This window comes from Fulmarus glacialis, unplaced genomic scaffold (genome assembly GCF_000690835.1).
Source record: "Fulmarus glacialis isolate BGI_N327 unplaced genomic scaffold, ASM69083v1 scaffold4285, whole genome shotgun sequence".
NCBI lineage: Eukaryota > Metazoa > Chordata > Aves > Procellariiformes > Procellariidae > Fulmarus > Fulmarus glacialis.
In genome coordinates, this window is record NW_009212218.1 from 494 (window position 1) to 22,162 (window position 21,669).

Here is a 21,669-nt window from a genome sequence, read left to right on the forward strand (position 1 = left end):
TGGAGTATCTCCAATATCTTTCACCGGGGTGGAAGTAGCCTTAGTGTCTGTAGCGGGGGTTGGAGTAGCCGCAGTGCCTGTCGTTTTGTCATCAGATCCGGAGATCTTCTCTTCCCCTTGGGGGTTCTGAATAGTCTTGAACAGGGCTCAGTAGGCATAGGCCAGGCCCCAGCACTTTGCAGTGATTTGTGTCTCTCTGGAATTACCAGGGTGACAGCATATGTTTTCCAAATACTTTACTTTCAGGATTCTACACTTTTTCAGGGTTGAAGTTCCAAAACATTGGAGGTGACCACTGTCCTAGGTACTTGCCCATACCATCCCACACACCCTGCCACTCATAACTATCCAGCCTCGGGGCAGATTTCTGGGTAGTATTCTTAAATAGTTTTTTAACCTTAAACAAGGCCTGAAACTTATTCAGGAGATATAGCAATAGGAACATGCTGGTTTGAACATTCCAAGGATATTAAAAATCCTCAAGAGCTGTTGTAATCAGCTTGGAGGAGAAGGGGAAGGGGAAGGAAGCTATCTCCCCTGTAAATTGGGTCTCCGAGGAGAAGGGGAGAAAAGCGTAATTATTAATAGTTTCCGAGAGATAGCTCCCAAAGCACAGGGATGATGGCAGTGCTTAGTACAATCGCTGACCAATAAGTTTATTATACCATAAGCCAGTGTTACACAGTGTAGCAAAGTAATAACCTTAATCCATCTCCCAGAGGTGATAAACAGGACAAACAGTATATACAGCCAGTAAGGTGCTACATAACACAGATCCAAGAACAGATCCAAGAAATCTGAGAGCAAATAAACCAACATTGTGACTAGTGACTACTAAATTGATATAATGAATGCTTTTAACAAATTTGTTTTAACCTGTTGACACCTGGGTCAGAGGTTTTGTTATCTCAACCTTTTGTGCCCCACGTTGGGCACCAAAAAGGACTGTTGTGGTTTAACCCGGCAGGCAACTAAACAGCACACAGCTGCTCGCTCACTCCCCCCCACACACAGTGGGATGGGAGAGAGAATTGGGGGAAAAAAAAAGTAAAATCTGTGGACTGAGATAAAAACAGTTTAATAGAAAAGGAAAGAAAGAGAAAATAATAATAATAATAATAATAACGACGATGGTAGAATATACAAAATGAGTGATATACAATGCAATTGCTCACCACTCTCCGACCGATGCCCAGCCCATCCCCGAGCAGCGATCACCTCCTAGTTTATATACTGAGCATGACGTCATATGGTATGGAATACCCTGTTGGCTGTTTTGGGTTAGCTGTCTTGGCTATGCTTCCTCCCAGTTTCTTGTGCACCTGGCAGAGCATGGGAAGCTGAAAAGTCCTTGACTAGCAGGGAACTTAGCAACAACTGAAAACATCAGTGTGTTATCAACATTCTTCTCATACTAAATTCAAAACACAGCACTAGGAAGAAATTTAACTCTATCCCAGCCAAAACCAGGACAACCACCTATATCTCTGACAATTTCTAAGCAGAAATGAGATCATGAGCATTTCCTTGGACCCTCTAGTGATCAGGAGAGATTCAGATTGATGCTGATATTGGAGAACAGGAAAACATGAATAACACATTAAAAGCGGATTATTTCTTTTGTCAGATAATTCTAAGTCCTGTCAGTAAAGATAAACGGATTAATCCAGCTAAACTTCATTAGTGTAAATTATCTCCACAGATGTAAACAATCATGAAGTTTTCAGTAGGACTATTCACATGATTAAAGATTTCCAGTTCATGACTTGTACATTTGGATCTTTATCTTTCAGTCCTGGCTAATTTAATTCTATTAGTGTACTGCTTCTCTGAAGGCTATACTTTACACTAATGTAATATCAGCTTCAATAGATACATCAGTTAAGTGGTGAAAGAATTAGATTCTCTCGGTCCATGAAATATCAGCAAAGTACATAAGCATATTAAATAGAGCAGCATCTAAACCTTGCTGACCTTTCTTCTTGACTAGGTATTTCAAACTGACAAATTTGAAAGCGAACAAAAGTATTTTTCTGAAAAAGACACATTAGTTCTGATGCCTACATTTTAAATTGACAAAATCTTAAACATTGTCAGCATCTGGAAATGAAAAGGGTCGACATAAATAAAGCTTTACCACATCAGATACTGACTTGAAGAGTTTAAAGCTTGAAACTACAGTCTCGTCCAGCGTCTTGCTTACAGTGAACACAGAGGGATATATAAGCCACCTTAATAGTACTGTCATTTGATTTTAAAAATACAGCCATTTTTCATGTCCTACCTGAAGTTGACCTGTTAAATCAGTTCATTGGAAACCAAAAAGGAAACAAGAGAGAAGAGAATCAAGATAATTTCTTTTTTAATTGACTGAAATATCAGTGGATTTTAAGGAAGATAAGACTACACAACGATAGATCCAAATTATGCAGGCCTTGCTAAAGAAACTTCAATAGAGCGAATGAGAGAGTAACTGGTGTCAGAGCACATTTTAAAAGGCAACAAAGACACAAGAACACTGAACTACTCATAAAACAGGTCCTTAATCTTGATGAACCATCTCAACAGGTGCAGATGTACTTTCTATACAATATAACAAAAATCCTCCAGCAGAATGGAGTAGAAATCATTCCCACCCTTTTTATCAGAGCTTTTCCTCAGCTTTCCAGAATGCTTAGTATACTTTTGAATGTTTTACAAGGAAACATTATTCTCTGTTATAATAGTTTGCATCTCTCTGGACTTTTTTCCTTAGCATAGTTATGCATTCAGAAAACAGACTTCCATTAAGTCACTTTATTACTCATGCTCATTTTACAAATGGTTAACCTGAGGCAAATTAAATAAAATGACTGAACTCACATAGATAAATGGTACAGTTGGGAATAAAACTTAACACATGATTCCCATAACTTGCTGTAAACAAAGGTTATAATCCTTCCAAAATCAGCATTAACACTTAATCAAATTCAAGATGCAATTCCACTTGTTTATTAAAAAAGAAACACTTACATAAAACTGACATTAATATTAACTTACACACAACATCAAAAAGTACACTAAACAGGATGAAATTGGGAATATGATACCTTGGCCATTAATTCTGATAAACAGGTTCTCAATGGATGACATGCATATTAATATTAGATAAATCAGTTTTGATAGACTTTCCTATCACTGACAATGCTTTCTATATTTTTCTCAAAATCAAGAAGGATTATGTTGATCTAGTTTTCCTATGCTCAGTCTAATTTCTAAAGAAAAATAATCCGAAATATTCTAGAAAACTAAGGTCTTTATCTGGACATATCTGCGAGATAAGTCCAAGGACAAGGAGAAGATATCAGCAGATTCTGAATCCTTTTAATTGGCTACCATTATGTGAGTGAAAAGGGACCTGAACAGTTCAGGACAGAGATTTCAGAAATTTGATGCAGAAATTTAGTACTGGAATACAATTTAGAATCAATTTGCTTCCTCCAGAAAAAAATATTTAGCTCCTCCCATCTTTTTTTCCCTGTTTGCATATCAATGATAATATTCTGTCACAGAGACCAGGGGCCTTTTCCACCTACCACTTTACAACCTCTCACTGTCAGCAAATAAAAAAGCAAGAATATTTTCTACTGCCAAGAATTTAGAGCCTAATAAGACAAAATAAAAAGACAATGAAAGAAAAAAAAAAAAACAAAAAAACCCCACCACAACAGGGAAGGGAGGAACATAAGCCAATATTCCTCACTATGACATAGTTCCTGAAATAGGAACAGAACAGAAGTTTTCTCACTTAAGATCCAGTATCCAGTACAGAAGACTGTGAAGCTTTTGTAAAATCTCTAAAAAGGTATTTAATGAATGGTTTAAAAAAGTCAGTTGCCTCAGGGGCTGGCAACCCCCCAAAAAATCTTTCAGTAGGCTCTGATCAGTAGACAGAGATAAGTGTCTCTTCAAGACACTTAGCCTGCGCACATACTATAATATTTATAAAATATTGAAAAAACCCACAACTGTAAACAGAGATATCCACAAACTGTGGAAATGTATGCATTCTTTCTTAACAATATAAAACATTAATGTTGGTTATCTTACAACAAGGCCATTTAGAATACCAGATTTCAGATAACTCTTAAGAATTTTGGCCAAATAAGACATACATTGTAAAAAATTACTTCACAGACTTTAATCAGAATATTCAACCTTAGTTTGAATTCAGTATCAGTTATTTAATTTGGGCTCTGCATATTTTGTTTTCTTTTTCCTCCTCTTCACTAAATTTTGAATTCTAAGCCACATTAAGGAATTAACTTTGCATTCTATTTATTTATATCTCCTGAGATTTAAATTACACAAAAGAAAAATTTAAATCCGCATTTGACTTATGGCATGTTAAGATAAAGGTGTCAGTCAAAGGAAGCTAACATTTAAAATTAATCTAACATTGTTCAAAGATTGCAAAGGAGATTAAGAATTGATGGAAATCCCTTCTATGTCCATTTTGAAAATGCAGTGACCTTTTAATTCACCTGAAATAATATATGTAGATGCAAATTATTCAGGTCTAAAATAGAAATGTACACTGGTATGAGGAGTCTGAGATACTTTATAACCCAGGACTGATGCATATCTTCGTTAAAATTGAAAAAATATACAGTGTATGGATATTTAAATTTTTACAAATGTTATATGGTAAGAGTTCCCAAATGACACGGCTATACTATGTTCATGTCACTGATATCATCAAAAACCACATACGAACTTTAAAAGCAGTTCCATTTTCAAAACATATTACATTTTAAAAATTACATAAAATACACTTGAAACTTATGCAATGAAACATTCCCATATCCTGGGGATGTCTAAAGCCATACCTCCTTCTAAATCTCACTGAAATGGAAAGTTATGGTTAGAATCTATTTTTACAGATGGGGAAAATGTTATCTTTGTTATCAGTATTGCTGATATCTATATGGGATATTTATTTCTTGCATAACTGTATACGTTTTTACCTGATGCATTCATGTGCAAAAGTTGTTGTGAGATTTTTGCTTGTATTGTTTTTGAGATATGGACTCATTGCTTCAGCTTTATTTGTTTCCCCTCAAATATGAAGAAATCATGTCAATATGGCATTTTAGTTACTTTTTACATTTATCTCACTTGCTGGTAACCTGACTGCAATTGAATTTGTGTGAGTTCATTCACTTATTAATGCTGAATCTAGCTTTAGAAGTTAGAACAGAAATGGACAGCAAATGCTCTTAAAATTCAGTAAAGAAATTAAGGTTGCACAGCTTAATGGACTGTGATAGAAAATCGTGACACATTAAAACATGTGCTCTGATGTGCTTAAATGAACTTACCTATACCAACTGATTTCAGGTGGAGGTGATCCAGTGGCTCTGCAGAACAAAGTTATTGCCTCTCCTCGATCTGCAGTGGCATTGAAGGATTTCTGTAGCAGAGTAATTGCAGGGGGAACTGAAAAATAAAACATTATGTCCTATTAATGGAAAAATAAATGACTTTATGTGTTTTTCCAGAGAAATTTAAAGCACAGGATAGGATCCTTTGCTAATTTTGGAATTTATGGTTACATGTAGGGATCAAGTTACAAGATGAATCACTGTTATTAGCATTTCTTTACTTTTCTTAAACACAAGATTTTTAATATTTTCAGGACATTTATAACCTTTTTTAAAAAGTCTTATTCAGCAGTTCTTCTGTTTTCTTACAGAACATTTTAAAGTGATTGAAGTTATACCTAACACATATAAGACACAATACAGTGATGATTGGCACTAATTTAACTATGTCAAATGAAAATGTATCTGTAGTCTTTTTTATCTTTCACTCAATTATAAAGCTGACATATAACTATGTACTGATGTCAGACAGTGCTTTTAAAACAGGTGTCAGTAGTCTTGATTATATTTAATTCTTTTTACTGCATAATTCCTGGGCAGGAGTATCACCAGCTTCAAAAGGTGAAACGTGATAGAACCCAATGGATACAATCTATTTTTGGAAACTGTATTTCGAAAAATTGTAATTATGTTCTAAGAGTGATGAATTTTGCCTGTTCTTGATGGGATGAAGTTATTACTAAAATTGTAACAGTTCGCAGAGAACCTCTACCCAACAGAAAAAAATAGCAATATTATTTAAGGCAGAACAACTTACAGGCTGATATTTAATATCTCTGTTCATATGGTAATTTTAAGACAGCTGCCCTAAATGTTTCCATTAACTGTCAAGCAAAGAAACAAACAAAAAAAAAGTAATCCCAGCAGATTGGAAAGAAGAGGATATGTGGAAAAGAAGGAATGTCAGGGAAAGCGAGAGGAAAGGGAAAAGAAGATTAGAGCTTCACAAAATATAGGCCCCTGCTAGCAAGAACATCCTGTCGTCAGAGTGACTCAGAATTAACTTTTTTAGCTTTAACTTTCACTAGAGAAAAGAAGGAGAAACAGGCATCTCCAATGAATTTGCTTTTAGCTTCCCATTGCACTTCCACAGATTTTTCTCACAAACAGTTGAGAATCAACTTCTGTTGCTTTGCACCAAATATTTTAGCTTTAGTATTCTATTTCAGAAGCCTTTCCAGCTTCTGAACCTTAAATATATCAAATTATTAAAAATAATGTATAAGAATTATCAATGATCGGTAAGTAGATGTTGTTATGTACTTTTCACACTTTTTAATGGTGTGCTGAAATTTAAGTGTTTCACAGATCACTTCTTTCCTATCTGAAATTGCATGGGCCATTACTCAGCATACAAAACCCTTCTGTTGTGCAACATCTTCCATGAAAAAATGTCACTTAGAAAACGTTATATACATTTTAGTCATTTTGCAGTGCATTCTAATGTCTAGACCTGAAAATACTCAGTAACATGAGGGGATAAAATAATTCTTTGCCAGCAGTAGCAGGTTCTTCACTGCTCACAACTAAGAATTACAGGTCTATGACTCAGTTCAGCACATTACTTAAGCACTTCAATCTTCCAAGAGATACTGCAATGACAATGAAATGAAATATTATTTTTCTTTTCAAAAGTCAAATTTTATTTTTCTCATCATTCCTTCTGGGAAGAGGTCTGTTTATCTTTGGTTCTGGTCTTGTATGTGTGTAGGATGGAAATAAAGTGTGAACCTAAAAGAGGAAAAGCCAAATGAAGCTATACTGGCAAGTCTCTCACATTTCAAACTTAAAGCAAAATGGTAAAATCCAGCCACATTTAAGTGAAAACAATTCTTTTTCATTTATGTCAGTGAGGTCAGGAAGTCTATCCAATTTAGGGAACTTCCCAGACAGCAAAGAAAACTTAAAGACATACATCTAATAAACCCATTTACCAAAAGAGAGAGAGAGAGAAAAAAAAAAAAAAGAACAAAAAAAAAGTTTTTGTTTTCAGGAGGACTTGAATTCTTTTGTTCTACTTTATACTAACCTTTTTTTTTTTTTTTAAATAAAAACTTGCCATTCAGATCTCACTGTAAATATGGGTAGAGAAGAAATCCTATAAGTTCAGTATTGAAAGTAGAAAAGATACCTAAACATTAGATTTTAAAGAGAGAATCTAGCTCAAATGTATTTCAATTTATTATCCATTATAACCCCCCAAAGATTTCCATACACTAGAAACTACATTTTATATATCAAACTTTGTTCCAGTATTTACTTTTAAATATTTTTGAGCAAAGTTTCATTCTGTTCATATGTAATCTTTAAAGCATGATACAAAAAAATAACCAATATAATGAACAGCCAGCTAAAACTGAAAAGGTTTTCTAACATATATTTACTTACAGTAAGTTGCTTTCACACTTTTTTATGTTAAGTCTGTTTCACAGATTACTTCTTTGCTATCTGAAATTGCCTGGGCTACATATTGGATATGAAAATACCATGACCCCAGGGCAATGAACCTCTAAATTTGTGGGCCAATAATCTAGGCAAACAGACTTTAAAATTTCCTCTGCAAATTTACTCAATTTTCTTCTTTTCCATAAGTTAGTAAAGAGAGGATTTGTATTGCATTTCAGGGCCCTCACCATCAAATTATTCAGCACAGTCTTGCAACACTAACCAGAACATTGAATATCATGTTCAAAATAATTTCTGTTACAGCTTTTAGTTTTTAAAACTATGTGCATGTGACCTGAGTCATAACTGCTGCTATGATCAGCTAGTTTGGACACTGGTACAGAAGAGAACATACTCTACTACGGTCTGATGGAAACGCTATCCATTTCATCTCTTCTTCCTGTTATTTACATCTCACCCAGATGTGAATTAGCCAATGTTATGTCAACCAGCTTAGCATCCAGGTTGAGTGGAGAATGGAAGAAATATTTTCAAGATACACACCACTGTCTTTGTTAATTCCTTCTCTTCAAGATGAGATACATCTCTACAACACAATTTTTATGTGTAGTTACAAGTGCCCACTATTTAATCCCAAGACTAGACTATTTTAAATTTATATAATGATTATAAAACAAGAAATTTCCTTTTTAATGTAAGAAATCTATAAGAAATTAATTTTACTTAGTACTCCACTAAAAATAAAAAATAAAAATAAAATTAAAAATGCTTACAGTCATCTAATTTTAGTTTCTTAGGAAGTCATTGTTAATAAGGAAAATAATAACGTTCCATCCAGGTATTTAAGTTAAAAAGTTCAATTAATTTCCACTTAGTCAACATCACCTGCACATGCTGCTTCATTAACTGTGAAAATTTCTGCTACTTAGGTTCCTAAATATGGGTACAGCCACCTAACTCCAGGCAAAGAAAGAATGAATTTTTGCAACGTGTTCTTAAATCATTCGGGGAGTGGCTTTTTACCATTTTTTTTCTGGTGGTTGCAAGGTCTAATCCTTCATTTCATAGCTATAGTTGTAGTGGTCATTAATTTTTCTTGCTTCCACATAGCACAAGAAACCATTCTACAGGAAAGTATCATCCACATGGGCAGAGATAACTCTGTTATGACCAAAATGGCCCAAGAGGGAACTTACCTCTTGTTCTTAAATATGAGAATCATAGGTTTAATCTTCTCCTCTTCTTGAGAGGATTTGATCCCATACCATCTACCTCTGAGAGACTGGTCTTCATCAGCTTGCTGTAAGGCTCGGGTGCTTTCAGCCTCTCACATGTTTTTCCACTCTCTCTGTCCTCCCGTTTTAGTTGGACAGAGGCAGAGAAACAGTACCAAATAAAGTACTTGTTCACAGAAGAGGTAGTCTTAGTTCAAATCTTTGCCCTGAATCAGAGGATGTATGGGTCACCTGCACCATGGATAATACTCTAACTAGAAGGCAATGAGTAAAGGGATAGCTAATAGTTTCTTTTTTAATTAAATCTTCGTCACTATTCTTGCAAAAGGGAATCTGAGATTTCACACACTTCTACCATAGCTTACATTTCTGAGTGAAGTATGTATAAGCATCGGAACAAATCATATTTGCAGAAATAGAAACAATATCAACTCCTGCTATATAATAAAGAAGACATTTGGAAAGCAACATACTCATATACTGTTTGCAGTAGAGAAACATCATATAGGAAGAATTCTGCTACTCTCCAAATAAATTAGCAAAGCTACAATATCAGCCCCTATGTTCCTCCTAAAAATGTATTTCCACTGTAAACCCTAAATACATATGTGAGAGCAAGGACTAATATTATTGACTTAATTATTAATCTCATCATTCTCTACATTCACTTCTCCTTACAGACTCTCACGAAAAATTAATTTTTTTAAAATGTAAACTTATGGGTTAAGTGGAGTGCCAGCTCTCCTGAAGTATTCCTATTTCTTTGTTGTTTAACTGCACTTTATCCATTTAGAGACCTTGTATAGTTCTTACTATGTGTTTGTATATATCTCAGATCTTTCTATAGATCCTGTAGGTACTATTGCAATATAAGTAAATAAACCGTAAAGTTCTAAATTTGAAGAGTTTCTACATACAAATACTGTCATGATAACTTTTTCTTTTCATACCAAGCTTTGATTATCATCCAGGTAAGCATTATTGCTTTTTTTTTGGAAAAGGAGACATGGTGGAAATACAGCCATGTAGCTTTTACTGGCCTACAGACTGCTCCTTTTTTTTCTTTTTTTTTCTTTTCTTTTCTGAATCCGATTCATTCATAGGTTTTCCTTTTCACCAAAGAACACTACAATTTTTCTTTCTTTCTGATTTTTAATATTACTGTAAAAGTAATTTTGGGCCAAATTTAATACATTCAGCTTTATGTAGGAAAACTATTTATTCCTATAAATGAAGCAGAAAATAGTTCTTAATTGATACCACTCTACATGAGCAACCATGTCAGAATCACTCAATTGGCAACCCCTTCTGCTCCCAACACTATGAACTGAAATCTAGAGGTAAGTGAGTGTCTCTTGTCTAGAGTCATAATAAATATAGGAAGAACCAAATTTGTGGATATAACCCACCAATAAAAGATATGAAGTCAGACCATAGTTTGCAATCTGACATTTTAGGTTAAATACAGGCTCTCTCTTAGCTCAACTGTATATAAATATCAGATAGAGGTGAAAGGTATTCAGAATGTAGGTTCATATCCATGTACATAAACAGCAGCAGAAGAATCATAGAATCATAGGATCATTAAGGTTGGAAAAGACCTCTAAGATTATCGAGTCCAACCATCAACTCAACACCACCATGCCCACTAAACCATGTCCCTAAGCACCACATCGACACATCTTTTAAATACTTCTAGGGATGGTGACTCCACCACTTCCCCAGGCAGCCTGTTCCAACGCTTGACCACTCTTTCAGTAAAGAAGTTTTTCCTAATGTCCAATCTAAACCTCCCTTGGCGCAACTTGAGGCCATTTCCTCTCGTCCTATCGCTAGTTACTCGGGAGAAGAGACCAAACCCCACCTCGCTACAACCTCCTTTCAGGTAGTTGTAGAGCGCGATGAGGTCTCCCCTCAGCCTCCTCTTCTCCAGGCTAAACAGTCCCAGTTCCCTCAGCCTCTCCTCATAAGACTTGTTCTCCAGACCCTTCACCAGCTTCGTTGCCCTTCTCTGGACACGCTCCGGCACCTCAATGTCCTTCTTGTAGTGAGGGGCCCAAAACTGAACACAGGATTCAAGGTGCGGCCTCACCAGGGCCGAGTACAGGGGCACGATCACCTCCCTACTCCTGCTGGCCACACTATTTCTGATATAGGCCAGGATGCCGTTGGCCTTCTTGGCCACCTGGGCACACTGCCAGCTCATGTTCAGCCGGCTGTCAACCAGCACCCCCAGAAAACCTCATTCAGCATTTTAAACGCTACCAGATGCACTGTTGGAAGTGTACATAACCAGGAGTCAAGGTAATACAGCACCACAATGCAGAGAGGAAAGCAATTTGTTGGGGGTCTTCAGAGTGCGTAGGGCATGTACTGTTATATTCTATCACAATATATAGGATAATCACCCATTTGCTTGCCACTGTCTATATACTATCTACAACAATCTAAAGAATTCTGCTTCAAAGATTGCTGCTTGACTATATGGATGATTAAATAATACCTGTGCCAGAAGCTGCTCTTTCTCCTGAAATTAACTGAGAATTCAACTTACATAATGACTTCTGTAAACTGGGGTTTGCCCAAAAGGACCAGTCAAGGACAAAGCATTTAGCACTCAGAACCTAATAGGCATGATGGAAGTAGTTTCATTGAAAAACTGACATTAAACAGAATGTATAGATAAAAAATGCTCTTTAGGAACTGTGCCCTTTCCAGACAATATATGAAGAGATATTTATTTTTCAACAGGTCAACCCTGAATTTAAGAGACAGGTTGAGCTAAATTATCCATCTTGTCTTAATTCTTTCATATTCCTTCTCAGAGGTTTATTACAAACTGATAAAATGTATAATGCCACTTTACATATTTTACTCCTCATAAAAATAAAATGTTAAAAATCTATAAGTAATACTGTTAACCTTAATAGAATGTATCTGTGACTTTTGGGACAGTTCATAAAATATGTTGAATGAATGAAGGTGAATAACTATGAAAAATCAAGTGTGGTTTTTTAACAGTAAATGACAAAACATTGAAAAATACAGGGTGAACTGAACTACTATATATTATAATCTGAATCTCAAGTCTTGCAGTGATTGTCAATGTTCCATGAATGACTAAAAAAAAAAATCCAGCTTTTACATATTTATATACACTGATATTATGAACTGCACTGAATTCTATTTACACAGTACAATAGATTTTTTTTAAATATTAAGCGATTACATTTATAGAAAAACAATACTAAACAGACATGACAACTATATTAACCAGTTTAATTAGGATTTTTTAGAGGCTTATATATTTTAAAATAGGCTATGATAATCAATTAAAGCCATAAGTAAATTCAAAAACTTTTTCTCCTTACCATTCACAATAACAATTATGTCCCGGAAGTCAATTTCTCCTCTGGCTTCCACTCTTCCTTCACATCTGTATACTCCTTCATCACTTTTATTGATGTTAAGAATTTGGAGATTATTGTTTGCTAATATTGCAAATCGATCTAGAAAGGCAAATAAGAGATTAAGTGGTGTTAGTAAATCAAGACAACATGAGGAATGCTAAATTAAATGAGTAATATTTATGTACTTTCTCTGTACAATCAGAATGCTCATTGAAAAAATATTTGTCAATTTAAAAGTAAAATGTCAGCTGAGAAATTTGTTTTTTTCCTACTCCAAAATACATTGCCATTTCCTAAAACTCAATCTGGATTTTCCATCCATAACTTCCTACTTACTCTGAGGAGTCATCAAATGTAAGTTAAATTTATAAATTATTGCAAAATGAGTGGTATATTCATGAACACCTACACAGAATATCAAAAACATTAAAGAGATGGAAAAAAGATAAATCGAGCAATTTATAATAAGTAAGAAAATGCTTCTTCCCTCTCTATCTAGATTAATCAACTGTCTTTGTGCCCGTTTTACAGGCACTATGCTTAATCATTTCTCAGCTTGCTTGCTCTCTTTTCCTCCTCCTGTTCCTTTGCTCATTCACTATTACTTAGTCAATGCATCTCACCATAGGGTAACACTTCATAGAAATGGGTACGAAAACATAATCCAACAAACCACTCCTTCTTCTGCATAGTCCAGCATAAACTGAAGTTCAATAGACCTTTTGAGTAGCTCAAGTTCATTGAAAAAATCAGACTCTGAACAAGTAGTGAGCACTCTTAAAACTGCACATGCAAAAATTATAATCTGCAAAAGTAAACTGAATCTGAATTTAGATTTTCTCTCCTTTCTGCCTGAATGAGTGTATTGGGTTTACATGGCAAGATGTTGATAGCAGAAGGGCTGCAGGAGCAGCCTCTGTGAGGAGAGACCAGGGCTGCCCTGTGCCAGATACAGCTACTTGCAGCGTGTTCCAGCGGACCCACCACAGGGCACAGCTGAATAATCTGCAAAAGTAAACTGAATCTGAATTTAGATTTTCTCTCCTTTCTGCCTGAATGAGTGTATTGGGTTTACATGGCAAGATGTTGATAGCAGAAGGGCTGCAGGAGCAGCCTCTGTGAGGAGAGACCAGGGCTGCCCTGTGCCAGATACAGCTACTTGCAGCGTGTTCCAGCGGACCCACCACAGGGCACAGCTGAGCCCCTCAGATGCCCTCCCAGTGGCATCTCTGGGAAGGTATGTAAAAGAAAGGGCAAAAAACGCTGCGCAGCAACTGTGAGAGAGAGGAATGAAAAAAATATGAGAGAAACAACCCTGCAAGCACCAAGATGAGAGAAGGTGGAAGGGGAGGAGGTGCTCCAGGCACTGGAGCGGAGATCCCCCTGCAGCCCCAGGAGAGAGCATGGTGGAGCAGATACACACATTGCAGACCGTGGAAGACCCCATGCTGAAGCAAGTTTATCCTGAACAACTGCAGCCCGCGGGAAGGACCCACACTGGAACTGTTATGGACTGACCATTATCGCCATTCCCCATCCCCCTGCACTGCCTGGCGTGGAGGAGGTAGAGGAGTTGGCAATGAAAGAGTGAAGTTGAGCCTGGGAAAAAGGAGGGGGGAGGTGTTTCTTTAGTTTTGCCTTTGTGTTTCACCATCCAACTCAACTGGCAATAAATTAAATTAATTTTCCCCAATTTAAATCCGTTTTGCCTGTGCTGGTGATTGGTGAGTGATCTCCCTGCCTTTATCTCCACCCACGAGCTCTTTCATCTCATTTTCTCCCCCTGTCCTGTTGAGGAGGGTAAGGGAGAGAGTGGCTGGTGGGTGCCTTGAAGCTAGCCAGGTCAACCCACCATAACTAGTCAATATTAATGGACTCTTTTGAGGAGAATTATTTCCTGCAGTTCACTGTATGTGGATTTTGAAGAACCTGCGTACTTGTTATTCATCTGTCTTTCTTGTTCTATTTGAACCAGCTCCATCCTTTCAGTATTGGAGGATGATGAGATTTACTAGCTTTCAGTTTTAACTAGCAACCAAGTGTAATTTTTCACTTTGCTTTCCTTTTTGATTTTGCTAGGTTTTTAAAGCATGCTAGATTTCCCACAACACAACACTGATATTCCAAAACGGTGATAAACAACACTTGGTAGAAAAGCTTTTATGTATTATACAGCTAACAGTCTATTTACAGAACATATGTGCATACATATTTACAAATAAAACAGCTTTTTATGCCATGTGGGTTCTGTTTCATCACCAAGAACTCTATCAGAAAAATTAAAAAATAAAATTTAATCATGCTTCACCTGATAGAGGTTTACAGGACATCAATGGCCTCAACACATTTACGCTAATTATGTCTAGTTTATTAAAGTCATGCTTGAACATTAATGCCATTTCACACACTACCACATACAAATTATATCATCTTTTTCTTTCCTGTCCCTACACAATTCCCAGAGAGCTGTGCTTCAAATGTTTTGAAAACATTTGAAACCCTCTTTAAGCATTGGTAACATTTTTTTTCTGTTAACGTAAATATTTAATGTGTGAGGTGAACGAAAGGACTGGAGATCACATTTATTTCTTTAAAATGCTGAAAAAATGAGGGTTCATTTAGTAACAGTAAACAAAACCTATTTCAAGAATAATATAATGGATACAGCAGGAGATATTCTCATGAGTAAACAAGGTATAACAGAAGAAAAACATTTTATGTCTTTTTCCGCCACTAATACTGTCTACATACAGACAAAATTAATACACATCATATTACAAGGAAACTTAAACAATGGAATGTGAATTGAATGTGTGACTTTCTTCAGAAATTGTTGCTCTCCATGTCTTATCCTTTGGTAGGCTTCTGAAAGAATAGTTCATGTCGCTGTAAAAATGCCACTAAGTATACAATGATACTATCCTCATTCAGCAGAGACCAGCTAGGTCAACAAATGCACTGAAATCTTGACAGGCAGAGGTTAGATCTTGATGGACTCACATGTACTATGGAACATTCAGGAGGTTCAGAGCATAACCTAGTAATACAACATGATACATAGAGATGGTCTGCACACAGATAAAATTCACTGTCCCATGGATATCATAATAAAAATTGTGTAAACAGATGACAGTTGGTGGATGTGGACATTGACTGGGCATTACACTCCTCCAGCTCATCACTTTATTTTCTGGACTCAACTCACTCAACTTCAAATGCCCAATTTAAAAGAACAGTCACACTACCTCCCCCTTCAATCAAATCAGATGTTAAGTGGTATAGATGACAAGTGAGATTGCCTATGTCTTTTCAGTGCCTCATAATAAGAGCTTGAGGAATTTTTGGCTCATGGTTTGCCAATTTTACTGCATTCTAGGGTATGTACCAGGCTATGACCCACAATGTCTAACAAAAAGGTTAGGCACAGCTATTCATTCTAAGACAGGGACATGACTAAAGACCTGTTGAAGAAAAAATCAAAACTTTTGGCAAAAGTTGAAGACCAAGACTCCTATTAAATACGTCCCTCATACAACCAAACCAGTCATTCTCTCCAGGAGGGACTGTTTTTCAACCCAGTAATTTCTTCTTCTAGACCAAATGTAAACACAGCATGTTAACCATCTAAAGCTGACACTCACCTTTGCACATCAGTTTACACAAGTGTATTTAACAGCGATCCCAAGCACGATGGGATTTTATTTGGGTACTACTCCAGATCAGAACATAAGGAAGGTATTCTGCAATTTAAATTAAAACTGGTTTCTATCGTTCTACCTTTTCACATTGTAAGCATTGTGAAAGAAAATGGTTAAAGAGACAAATTTACGAATTCAAATTTAAAACCTTGGAATCTTCAGAATGTGTGATTTTGAAAAAGAAAGGAAATGTTGCTTTATTTTCATTGCTAATCCTACAGCAGCCAAATTGATTGGAAAAAACAAATAAACTGGCAATAAAAAATTTTTTTGAGAGAGATCTTTAAAGGCACTTTTATTTTTTCAAGCTCTGAGATCCTGCATCCTTGAAAAAGACTTTTTGCTAAATTACCAAACTTTGTTTGGTTTTCAGAGTTCTTATTTTTCAAAATCTTCTACGTCTCACCTACATTCACTGTTTAACTATATATATAAAAATTTCAACTCTTTTTTCTAAGGTAGAAGTTTGCTATTTCTTCTTAGTGCCTGTGTCTAGATGACAGAAGGGATAGGATATACTAAATAAGAAAGAAGTTTGATCAAAACTTTCTTTCGTAATGGAGAGGAGTCTAAGACTGAGTCCAGAAACATCAAACAAGCTTTTTTTTTCTCCCCAGCAACTGCTCCACATTTGTTTATGTGATTTCATAAGAGACCAAATATAATTTTTCATTTTCATTTTGAAAAAAAAAAAAAAAAATTTCTGAAGAACAAGAAGTTTAAGTGCATAGACTACAACCTTGAGTTTTAGTACATGCAGAGATAAAGACTGATACGAAGATGGATAAGCTGGTTCATCAACAACTTTATTTCCATTTCCAGAAAACGTGGAAAGTCTTGTTTTCCATAAAGGCAAAGACGACTATTGAGACAGCACTGAAAAAATGGTTCACAGATTTTGAGGGGGTAAATCACACAGATTCTATATGCCTAATTGTCTCTCCACAGGCTTAGAACTTGCATGTGGGGAAGGTGAGATTCATCTTCACCTAACTTTATCAGTCTAGCTGTTAGGGAATCTAGCCTAAACAGATCACCTATACCCCCAGTTGTTTGTAACTCAAAGAGTAGCTTACAGTCATACAAGTAAATTCTCACAATAGTGCAAAAAGCCTATCCACCTGAAAGTCTCTGAGCTAATGTACAAGTATACCAAAGTCAGTGCAGTGTTTGCTCAGTGTCATGGCTTTGTGTTCACAGTGAAGTTTATCTGTGTGTGTTTAAAAAATGTGTTCCTACATACATGGCAACCCAGGAAGAGTTCCTGCGAAGGAGCTCCCAGCAATCTTTTGGGCATTTGGACCCTCATGTTACATCTAGAAAAAAATTTCCAATTGGAAAAAAAAGATACATGAAGGAAATCATTGCATATGGATTCCCTATAGACCACAGAACCTGGTTAAATTCTACTTAAGCTGATGGGCTAATCAAAATCCATCCTCCACTATAATGTGATTAGTCTTCTTTTACAATAATATTTTCATATTAATTAGAATGTATATAACTTAAAGAGTTACCAAAATACTAACTGTCAGCAATAGTTGTGACTTCCTCATTCCGATACAACCAGCTGACAATGGGAGCAGGTGAACTAGTTACACGGCAAACAACTTCTGCATCTTCTCCCTGCCTGAACTCTTGTGGAGATATTATGTCTCGGAAAATGAGCTTTTCTGAAAAGGAAGAAAACAGAATATAGTAAGCATCTTCCAGTTCACTTAGCATCAGAATTATATGTAACACCAAATCAGATAAAGATGACTATTAAGACTCCTCATTGTGATAATACAGAATTATTTCCATAATATAATCTTCCCAGATAAGACTCAAATGGTCTCGGACACATGACTTCCACTCTGTCTGTAGAAATGATTTTACAATCATTTTGCATTATGAAAATCTTTGTTTTATTTATATAAACTAAGCATGTTTTATAAATATATTTTCCATTGTTTCCAATGTTCCAGAGCCCAGTTTTGAAACTAGTTTTTTAGAGGTCTATATATTCAGGTTAATAGTCTATTAACTCTCTTGTGTGTTTTATTCCTCATTAACTTATTATTGAATTAAAACCTCATGGTTTTATTCCATCAAAACTTCCATCAAAGTCACCAAAATAATTTGGAAAAGTCTTATTAAAAAGATGGAACTTTAGCCTCACTGACTGTGAAAACCATCAGCTGAGTAAAATATAAAATCTTAAAAGCCAGTGGGAAACCATATGGAAAACTTAATATTATTAAGTCATAAGAATTTGTAGCCTTTTTTTAGGAAATAATAAGATTTTTTTAGGCCTGATGAGGCTTTTAATTATTCCAACCCCCAAACAACCAAACTTGACATGTAATTTTATTAGTGGGTTGAATAAGTTTAGTATTATTAGAATTTACTGTTAGAAGTCCAAGATGGCATTAATTCATGATCTCATACAAGATCTAATGCCAAAACCAATTGCCTGACAAAAAATTCTGGAAGATTTTCTTGCACACAGAAGAAACAAACTGACCTATCATCTCTAGGATCAAAGACTGTCAATTACATTTCAGAGGACACTTTGGAGAACATAAGCCTGAGATGCAACTCCACCTCCACCTTTTTGCATTGATATGAGTGCAGGCTCAAATAATCCACACAGTTCCCACAACAGAGGGAGCACACTTCTGTTATAAACATCTCTTGTATACTTTTACAAAGTATTTGTATGAAATGTTTGAAGTATTTGACCATATGTAAGTCAAAAGAAAAACTCTCACAGACACCAGTGAGTACTGAACCAGACCCTAGGAGTACAGTGTATCCTGCTTTTTCCTTACAATACACCACAAATATGAATAATGAAATGTCAGTTCCCACAAATCTTCACATTTCTTGTGTAGGTCTTTGGGTTTATCTAGCCTTAGAATTATTAAAATTACCAGATGCAAACACTTCAAAAGATTTCAACCTTGCTCAGCAGTCTGCTAATGGAGTGACTGGCAGTTTTAAGCACACAAATTAATTCCACAAAACTTGAAATCCTTTGAACTGCCAGCTTTCAAGACATCATGTAATCTCTTGCAACTGCTATCACCATTTTAATGGTTGTTTTATCAATAGATTTTTTTTAAAATTGTATATCTTTTGTTATCTGAGTTATCTGTACCTTTCAGAAGTAGTGCTTTATAATTCTACTCTGTATTTTCTGTCTCATTGCAATTCCTTAGTGCTCAGTCCATCCACAAACAATTTTTTATGAATATTAAAAAACTATTCTCCAATGAAATTAGAGAATAACTCAGCTGAAAGGCTGCTGTCTCACCCGTTCACCAGCAAAGACTTTACCTTATATCTTCACAGTGTACTTGTTTATTGTATTGCTTTTAGGCATTTTTGATTGATCTAAAGAATATAGTACAATGTAAAGTTATTTAACTAAACTGAAAAAAAAAATACCACAACCTCTCAGAGAATCTCTTACCACAATAGAATGTATTTACTTCTCCAATATACTTCTCAATTAGTTGTCTGTAATTGAAATGCATTTTGGTTGCTTATCACATTAAGCTTCAATGCTTTATGGCAAAATTCCATTATAAGGCCAAAAATAGGAAAAGACTGACATAAAAGTAACTAATTCAGTCTAAATTCCACTTTTTTAATGACATATATTGCACTTCCTGTCCTTTTATTTATGCACGTATTTGTAATAGGTTGTAGATGTATTTGTATTAGGTTGACATAACGTTTTTCTCATATTTCCTTTTTTCCATGAGGGGCATACAGTGCACCCTCATAAGACAGCATTCTAAGATACAGAGGAAAAGTGATCTACAATATTACAAAGTGGCCATCCATTTCACTTAAGTCTTAGTCATAATATCTATTAACTAAACTGCAGGAGATGCAATTATTTGGAAGATAAGGTTAAGAGCCTGGGAAGATATTTTGATAGGCTTTACTTTCTCAATAGCAGTGGCTTTTAAAACATAGTCTTTCATTTGTTAATTGATAATATTTTACTTACGATAAATTTCCAAAACAACAGTAGCTTCTTGAGTTTGTCCTTTAGCATCTGTTGCTTGACACCGATATATACCAGCATCTTCTATATCTGCATTATAAATGGTTAGACGTGATCGAACACCTTCTTTCTGAACAACCACTCTTTGACTAGAAACAATCTTCTCTCCTTGTGGATTGTACCAGTCTATGTTGTCAGGCTCACCAATGGCTACAAACAAAACCAAAAAACAATCCAACATTAGAAGTTCAGGTAGACATTATGCAACACATATGTCTACCTAATGCACAATGTCTATGCAATGTCAGAGAATTGCTGAATTATGAGAGTTGTGAGACAGTCTGTAGAAAGACAAGCAAGGCAAAACTGCAGGCAGATGTATGATCGTTGAGACAGGATAACTAGTAGCTCAAGGATTCAAGAGGGAAAAAAACAAACACAGAAAGGTATAAAGTCTTAAAGGAAAGAAACAGGCTGTTCAGCAGTCACTGGATCAACAGGTCAAGTCATCTGTCAGTTGGGTTGTCAGTGTAGTCAGGCCATGATGTGTCATTGTCAATGGAAGATGGCAACTCGGCAACATCAAGGATCCACGTCAGGCAGCTGCAAATGTAAACCCTTCTGCTCTTGACTGATATTTGCCTCAGCAGAAGACACTCTTTGGGTGTCTCATTAGGTTGGAGAGGATACTAAAGCTTAGCCTAGTAGCTTATTTAACTCCTTAGTTTAGATAAGTGAAAATATTTTAACTAAAGAAGCATCCTAACAGATATAAATTACCTGTACTGATATAGACAATTCAAACTGAGTGATTCAAAGTCTGAAATGAATAGTTTCTAGACTGGAAATGTGAAGCCAGTGAAGATCTATTTATCACAATTCTCACAAGTCAATGTGAATACACAAAAATATGCTAATTTAAGTTAATATTGTGAACCAATTAATTCAGTTCAAATTATGTAGAAGGTTGAAAATCTAACAAAAAAATACGTACCTACAAGTAAAATGAATACATACCTGTGCATGTGAAGAATTTGGATTCCCCCACACTGAGCTCAACTTTGCTAAGTGAAATTGTAACTTGAAGTAGAGCTGAAAAATATAAAGTAGGTTGTGAATATGTTTTGGCATTTATCAGTTTAAATTTTATATCTTCAGGTTTTGTATTTTCTCATTCTATACTATAGAACCTGTTCAACAAATCTGAGAAGTTTCAGCTAAGAATTGTATGTTTTGAACTGGAGCATATATAGACGTGGAAAAAACAATCAAAATAAAGAAAAGATGTTACATGAAGGGTAACAGCCTCAGATCCTAAAACTGAGGACAAAATTAAAGAAACAAAGAAAAAGGAATAGAAATACACAAGAACATAAACCCAAAAACTGAGTGAGAATAAAGTGACTGGGAACACTCAGCATAGACTGACCAAGGGTAAATAATGCCTGACCAACCCCACTGCCTTCTAGGATAAAATGATTAGTTTTGTGGATGAGG

At 35.6% G+C, this 21,669-nt stretch overlaps 1 protein-coding gene across 1 annotated transcript; it reads right to left on the reverse strand.

The window, feature by feature from the left end:
• Positions 1-5,360: 5,360 nt before the first annotated feature.
• Positions 5,361-21,264, reverse strand: LOC104076790 (neural cell adhesion molecule 2-like; the record flags this gene model as incomplete). The annotated part of the gene is made up of 5 exons (XM_009577789.1): positions 5,361-5,478; positions 12,436-12,573; positions 17,702-17,845; positions 20,176-20,382; positions 21,190-21,264. Coding segments are annotated over 5 exons (682 nt in total), but the record flags the coding sequence as incomplete, so codon positions are not given.
• Positions 21,265-21,669: the final 405 nt, after the last annotated feature.